At 45.5% G+C, this 8307-nt stretch overlaps 1 protein-coding gene across 1 annotated transcript in view; it reads right to left on the reverse strand.

The window, feature by feature from the left end:
- MTMR12 (myotubularin related protein 12) overlaps positions 1–6352 on the reverse strand; it is a 59369-nt gene extending 53017 nt beyond the window's left edge. Inside the window, exon 1 of the mRNA XM_074356800.1 lies at positions 6139–6352. Within this exon, the coding sequence (XP_074212901.1) occupies positions 6139–6306 (168 nt within the window). The 5' untranslated portion in view covers positions 6307–6352. The remainder of the gene's footprint in view (positions 1–6138) is intronic.
- Between the last annotated feature and the right edge of the window lie 1955 nt (positions 6353–8307).

The raw sequence follows: 8307 nt of genomic DNA on the forward strand, positions 1-8307 counted from the left end.
TTCACTTACTAATATCTTAAGTAAATCACCGATCAGATGTGATAAGTGGACAAAACCTGGCCTATGATGGAGATTCAGAAACGAGGGAAGGGGAAAAATAAGTCCACAGAATGAATCCAGCAAAATGTCAAAGGCCAAATGTTAACAATGAAAAAAGTCCACTACAAAATGTTCTCATTAGGTTGGAATTTTAAACTGAACAAAATCATTTTCAAATGTATAAAGAAACAAAGAAAAGAGGAAAGGAAACTTTCAGAGATAGTGAAAAATACTCTAAGAGTTACCACCCAGTGAACTTTCCTGGCGTGACACCATGGCAACAACCACAACAACTAAATAGTCCACTTTCATTAATACTCCAGCCGGGAGAGACTTCAGGACTCTAGGATTAATGAGTAAGTCATTTCTGAGACCATCCGAGTGGCTTCTGAATCACAGTAGCAAGGACAGCCCACACCCACTGAAGGCTACCCACGCGCCACGTGCTCCGCAAAGGGCTGTGCGTGCACAGCCACAGGTGATGTTCACACACGTTCACGTACATCTATCAGCTAGACGGGTATTATTAGTCCCATCTTTCAGGCAGAAATACGACTGAGGCCTAGTGCACTGGCCTCGCGCACAGCTAGCAAGGGAGGGCGATGAAGTGCCTGCTTGCCTCGGAGTGGGACGCTCCAGGTGTGCAGATGGGACCAGAGCGAGGGGAGGCCCGGAGCCCTTCAAGCGCTCGGGACAGCTGTGCTCCCTCCTGGAGTCCCTCTCTGTTTCTCCTGCCCCTCTTCCTCCTTTCAGAACAACACTAGGTAAGAGGTGAGAAGAGTTATTCCAGCTCAATCCTAGCTGCTAATCTGTCTCAAGAGGTTCATCTTAAATGACTTATTAAACTGCAAACCCACTCAAAAAGGGCACATGTGAACTGAGATAAGAAACCTGATGACAAACTGAGGAAAGCTTCCTGCTGGAGAAATAACTGTTTCTGCCCTGCTGACAGCAATCAGCGGTGTCACCTTCAAACACGAAAGCCATGGGGCAGGCTCTAAATTTTCATACGTACTACCATGGCCACCATATGATATACACATACAAAGCCTACACATACTAAAAAGTGGAAATAATTGCTTCGGTTAGGGTAGAATAATTAAGGGTAATTTTATTTTTCTCACTCCCAAAGTCTACAACTTTATTACATTGTCTTTATCATAAAAATAAGGTAAACATCTTTTACAGGGATTAAAAAAATTTTTTTGACCCCTAAAAATCGAGTTCTCTCTAAAGCACGCTGTGACACAGAATGGTTTAATGTGGAAGTAGTCAAAGAACAGCAAACATTCTGTGGAGGATGTTCAGAGAAGGATCCAGAGCTCTAAATTTCTAAGCTTGGGTTCCCCACAGCCTAAGACTTTGACAGCAGCCCTGGTTTTAACTTCAGAGACGGAAGTAGGGTGCAGAGGAGACGGGGCTGTCCGGTGGCAGCTGTCTGATGGGCTGCAGGAAGTGCTGCTTGACAACAGCCTCATGATATCTTCTGATGCTCTATCTGAAGAAGCTGCGCAGTGCTGGACAGGACCCAGGGAGATGCCGCAGGAAGCACATGCAGGAGAGAAAAAGCGGAAGCTCTAGACAGATCATCAGCCTAAAGCCACAATTAAGAAAGTGGTCATTTTAGGAAGAACTTTTAATGTCCCATAATGTCCTGTTTAATCACCGTCAATGACCTCGAAGCTCAAGGAGAAAATTCTGCCATAAAAATTTATTTTGGAATGGAGAAAAAGTTATAGAGACTTCAAGTAATGGATCTAGATTTTGCTTTAAAAGGTTATTTCTTATTGCAAGGAGAAGGAAGGAGGGCTGTTTGGGGATAAGCCAATCTCTTCTTGTCATCCACCCATCAAAGCCCTGAAAGTCAGAGTCCAATACCACAGTGCTCCATCAAAAAATAAGCTCCATCAATTCACCGGTTTTGGATCCCCGACATCTAGAACAGCACCTGGTACTAGCAGGTGCTGAATAACTATCTGTCAAACAAATTAACTGTATAAGCAGTTTCTGGGACACGGAAGAGCTAATAAGTATCAGTAAATTCTCATTTTTTTAAATTAAAATTTGATACATACTTGCAGTCATATCTTCTCCCCACCAAAAGAAACAGCCTTGAATGAGGACTAGGCAACTGAATGGCTCTTAAATTTGGATTTTGGGGCCATTCTCAACCTTCATGACTCTTCTTACCTTTTCCCCTCAACATCTACACAAAACCTTCCCTGAGCTCCTGCAGGTCTGGCTTAGCCACAGGCAGTGCTCTCCTTAGGAGACAGCTGTGCATTAACACTGTAGCCCTGGGCAGCACACGGAACCCTGCAGGGCCACATCTACATAAGAGAGGAAGAATACAGTGGTGGAGTGGATCACCTTTAAATTCTCTCCCAAATCTAAAAAATCCAAAACTAAGTAATTAATAACTATTACTAGTACATTCAAGTCAAACACTGATCTAAACTCTACTAGAAAGAACATCTTAATCATATGTGGAATACACACAAATACGGACAAGTACAGCTGACTCTAAAAGCTGAATTTCTCCTAGTCTCGGTTTCAGAGAACAACACAGCAGCACCCTGAAGCTTTTATTCAGCTTCCTTATCACAACGGAACCGGCTCTTATTAAATCAGAACTCCCTCTCAGGATCACCTGATGGTCCTCTGTGTACAAGCTGCCAGGTACAGATACTAAGCATTTCTAACCACTATCAATTCTCAAAGCAGTGCTCACAATTTCAACTGAGCAGAGAACTGGTAGTCTTAAAGAATCAGAACTGTCATTCGGCACCAGAGAAGGTGACTAACTAGAAAACCATTTAAAAACCACAACACTTTCTTGGGCTCTTTGTGCTACCTAACATCTCCCCATCACACTGTGTGTTTCTATTGAGGAAAAAGGGTCTAATTTAAAACTACATTATAGGTTAACAATTGACATGGAAAGACTTATACAAAATACATTTCTGGTGAAAAAGCATATTACAAAATAATACAATGAGCAATATTAATCCCATTTTGGTAAAAAAAAAAAAACCTACTCACATATCTGATAGGATATACTCCAAATTAACATAAGCTTATAATTTTTCCTTAAAAAATTTGCTTGCTTAATTATATTATCTAATTTTTCTACAATGAACACTTATGGCTTCTGAAATAATTCAAACAGGTATTTTATTCAACAAGAGAAGTGGATCTGGCACCCAAACTATAACCAAACGCTTCCCTGAAGCAGAGCTCAGCATCCAGGGTTCCCTGCACTAAGGCGCCCACATCCTTTGCACCTTGAGCCTGAGTGCTAAGCTGGGATGGGGGTGCTGAGATGTGTTCAGGTACCAGCCATCAGGTATTACCAAGACAGGCCCAGATCTCTCCCTCTTGTTCACCTCAGCTTCCAGAGCCACTGGCTTCTCATTTAAGCTCTTTCCTAATTTGCAAGCCTCTGGGCAGAGTTTACAAAACATGACCAAAGGTCCCAAATTATAGTTCAAGATTTTAACTTTCACATTCACTGATTTAGAAGAATCAGTGACAGAAGGGCCCAAGTTATTGTGGCACAGATCCAATTTTAACAGATGAAGTTAACTCCTACCCTTCATTTTAGGGTATCCAATGTCAATCCTTTCTGATCACGAGGGGGAAAAAAAAGCTATCATGTTTAAAGGCATCATCTTCAAATACTTTATCCAGTTAAGCCTTCTGTTTTTAACAGAAAGTCCTGATTCTTGATAACCTCTCGGGCATACAGAACGCAGCTACTGTTGAACCTTCCCAGATCTGATCAGACAAGAACAAGTTCATGACCAGCACAGGTATCATAAGGCACTTCACACAGAAAAGGCATGAAGGTTGTTCTGGCAGCTCAGTGATCTACCAGCAAAAAGGTGTCTAAGAAATTGGGATTTCCCAGCTCCCAAAGCAAAGTGCACACAAAGAAGTAAGTGACAGGAAAACATACAGAAAAGGTAGTAAAGATAAAGGCAATATGAAGGAAAGGAATAGAATGACAGTCTTCAGAAAGGTGTTCTGAAGGACTCCTATTACATGAGTCAGGAGAAGTTTACCAGACCGAGTGCTCTCAAAGGCTCAGAAACACAAAAGCTCCACCTCAAACATGTTCATTTGCATTTCTGATACTGTAATAGCTAGCAAAAGCTACATCGTCCTTAAAGACAAATTGCTTTCTCACCTCCTCATTTGCTTATCTTCTAAAAACTACCCACAATTTAGGTCAGAACTTTATTCTCTGTTACAAAATATTTTTAGAGACAGATTTCAACAAAGAAGCATAGTGTCTACAAAGCATTATTTTACTGCAAGAAAACAAAACTGCCAACTATAAGGATCTGAAAAATGTAACCACTTCAAGCTTATTTTGAGGCTGAACCACTCCCCTTCCCTAATTATCCCTCAAAGGAAATAAAGCAGGCGCTGTGCACAAAGAAGGAAAAACATGTCTAATTACGACATGTGCGTTTGGTGGATAAAAAATTTGAACATTCTTGAACTCTGGCCACATTTCAGACCTTCCACTTGTAGTTTAATTTCACTGAAGAGGAGAGGTTAAAAGATCAGCTGTATTTCAACCTGGGTGCAATAAAAAAGACACAAAGAGAAACTGACCACACTACTCACCCTCAATACTATAAGGGAACCTGCTGAAAATTCAAGATGACCCTGACTCCTTATCAAGCATTTACAAGAGGAAATGGTTTTTATTTTAAAATCAGGACTAAAAACAAGACCTATTTCAAGAGGACTCTCCACAGGAGAAAAATGCACACATTTGAATTTAAAAACACATACGCAGACTTCAGGTTACAGGTGGTCTTACAGAAGCAGCCCTTGATCAAGACCTCTCAACCACAGCTCACCTGCCTTGGCTTTACAGAGGTGGGAAGATGGCTGAAGAGTTTGTTAGTGCCTCTGCACGCTGCACGCTGTTAAAATGCTGAGAGAGGAGCAGAAAAAAAAAAAAAACCTTCAGAAATCCTAAATGAGAACGCATCTAAGCAGTTATTTGGATTGGGAGCTATTACTCAAGAAGCCCTCAGCTTGGCCTACAAGCTAACCTCTTTAACCTCCTCTCCTATGACTTTCCCCCTCACCGACAGGATTCTGCAAGACAGGCTTCCTCGATGCCCCTCCAACACTCCAGATTCTTCCCTCTACCTGCACTACTCTTCCTTCGGATCCCAAGCATCCTTCAAGTCTTTGCTGAAATTTTCAGCAAAGGAGGAAAAGGGGGTCTTTTCTTTTCCCATGATACTTTTAAACTTCTAATACACCAAATAATTTACTTATACACCTATTTTATCTACTGTGCACTTCTCTCTCCCTCAAAGCAGCTCCGGGAGAACAGGGATTTTTTTTTGTTCACTGATGTACACCCCAAACGTTCAGAATAGTGCCTGGCACAGAGTACGAGCGCAAAAAATATTTTCTAAACGAATGAATGAGCTTGACAGTGAAACTTCAGTTGTAAAGTAAGAGGGGGTGAAATGAAAGGGGAGGTGAAAGCTACAGAGGGGAATTTACAAGGGAGAGACAGAGACTGAGGCCAGGACCGACCCACAGTTGCTCCCCGCAGTGCTGATGGGAGGCAGGAGGCACTGCACGGTATCCCGCCAGCGACATCGAACAGCACTCTCAGGAGCAAGCTGCTGAGATAAGCAAGCTCTACAGACTCACTGAGAAATTCCAAGGGCAGGGCAGACCCGCTCCGACTGCAGGCTCTGGGGAGGTCCCCACGGGGGTCCAGACTCACCAGCCCCTCCCCTCCCGCGGTGCCCCACACCCCAGCTCCCCTCCACTGTAGCCAGGAGCGTGCCGGGCCGAAGTACCTTCCCCGCTCGGGCCCGTTCACCTGGTCGCCAGCGAGCCGGGCCCTGCACTAGGGCACCTGCCTGCCCGTGCCGCCAGGGCTGGCGTGGGGCCCAGCGTGCCCCTCCGGGCCTCACCCTGCCCTGCTCCCCTCCGGCACAAGGACAGGAAGCGCCCGCGGCCCTCCCGGCTGCGGGGAAGGGAAGGGGCTCCCGGCGCCCCTCGCCCCGGCGGCTCCAGCCCGACGCCCCGCCCGGGCGGCTCCCCCTCCCTCACCTCGGGACGCACGTACGACACGAAGGAGGGCTTGGGCGCCTTGGTGCCGCCGCCACCGCCGACTACCCCTTTACCCAGCATACCGCCGCCCTGGGAAGCTGCGACGCGCGGGAGCAGAGGCGGCCGCTCGCAGCGGCCACCAGCACTGGCGGCGGGGGCTCCGCCCATCCCCAGGGCCGCGGCTGCCGCGGCACCGCCCGCATCCGGCTCCGCCGCTGACACCGCTCGCCCCGCCCAGGCCCGTAGGCCCCGCCCAGACCCGTGGGCCCCCGCCCACTCCGCGCGCCGGCGCAAGGAGTCGGAAACCCTCAGCCGGAGGCCACGCCCCGTCCGTTAGCGACCGGCCTGTCTGATTGGCAGATACTCGCCTTCCTAGATAGGCTCCATTCCCCTTTCTTGCGGCAAAGCCCTCCCCACGCGTTCTCTGATTGGCCAGAAGGCTCTGCCCGCGGAGGGCCACGCCAAGCCCCTTCTGGAATGAATCTGGAGAGACGTTTCCTCTGGCCAATCCAAAGAGCTTTGTCTCCGGACTCCCCGGTGATTGGATAGCAAGAATGTCGCCGTCGTCCGGAGAGCCTGCGGTCGCTTAAGTTGTGAGCATTGGTTCACTGCAGTCGTTTTCCCCGCTTTCCTTGCTGTTTTGGAATAAAACTTACAGAGGTGTAGTGTATCGAATCTCGCCAAATGAGTTTCAAGTCTACATCAGTGATGTTCCGGCTTACTATTTTAAATACAGTCAAAAATGAGGCAAGCCAAGTGTTAACAGGCACTTAGGAATAGATTTGAATGTTTGATCGTAAAAGGCTTTGTCGCCCTCATTTTTTCCCAGACTTTTTGGTTTGTTTCTTTGTGTTTCTAACAGAATATCAGAAGCCCTTAAGAGAATTCTTTTACCCACTCTCCCAAAGTAGCGATAAAACCCCTCATTTTTAGTGAAGATTGCAAAGAAAATTCATTTAAATTCGACATTTGGCGCCAAGCTCTGTGTTAGACACAGATGAATAAGACAAGACCCAGCTCTCAAGAAATTCAGTATAATGGGGAAAAAATTATTATTTGCAGTTAATTTTTTTGGCATCAGCCACTGTCCTAAGCATTAATCTCATCAACGGGTAAGGCTCTTTACCCTCTTCATCTCCATGACATCCCCCCTCACACCTCCAAAACCACTCCAAAGAAACATAAAATCCAAGCGAAAACGTGCCTATGTTAGGTAGTTAGATGGAAATGAGCACTGGACAGGGGGAGAGGAAGGGGAAAGGAACAATCCAGAACGCAAGGAACCTGAGCTGTCAATTAACCAGAGCACAAGGAACCTGAGTTGTCAATCAATCAACCAATCACCCTGAAACCAGGATATAAAAATAGGAAAAAGGAGGGCGCCATTTTTCCTCTCTTGGATTGGCCTGCTCCCAATTCTCGGGAGTGCACCATCTTTCACTAATTTTTTTTTTTTTTTTTTTTACTTTGCTAATAAAAATCTTGCTTATATCACGCTTTTTGTGTCTCGTCAAAAATCTTTTTTTCAGGTGACTAAGAACCGAGGTAATTTTATTTTCCTTTTCCCGGTACACTTTTGTGAACATAGGTCAGGACAAGGCCTGTGGCCTCATCTCCAACCAGATTGCCATCCTTAAGCCTATCCAGTCCAGCAGCGCGGGAGCCACCACTAAGCTGCATTATCCTGGGTTTCCAAGAAGAAGAGCAGAAGCAAGTAATTTGCTCAGGTCTCATAAGTCACTGATAGAATGGGGATTCCAACCCAGGTGTGTCTGATTCCAAAGCCCATGTTCTGAACATTTATTATATAAATTAGGAAGGAGTACAGTGAAAGGGTGGTCAGTTCTACTTGGGAAGGCCAGCACTCCTTAGGGAGGTGCTGGGAATGAAGTTAACTGTGGGGACAAATAATATCACTTTATATGTCACAGCAGTTTTTACTTTTCAAAGTGTAATGGCAGGGCAGATTTTTACAGTCTGAACACATTTTTTACTTTCTTATTTTTCAAAGGACTTTCAACTTTCCATGATCTTCCACCAGAGTCATTATATTAGCACGGGTGCCTGTGGCCAGGGCTTGCTTCTTGGACACACAACTAGTGCAATCGTGTAGGGCCTGCTCTTAGAAGGCCTTGGGGTTTGATGCTCTGCACTTTTGGCCTTCAAATT

The sequence above is a fragment of the Camelus bactrianus genome, chromosome 3, assembly GCF_048773025.1.
Source record: "Camelus bactrianus isolate YW-2024 breed Bactrian camel chromosome 3, ASM4877302v1, whole genome shotgun sequence".
Taxonomy (NCBI): domain Eukaryota; kingdom Metazoa; phylum Chordata; class Mammalia; order Artiodactyla; family Camelidae; genus Camelus; species Camelus bactrianus.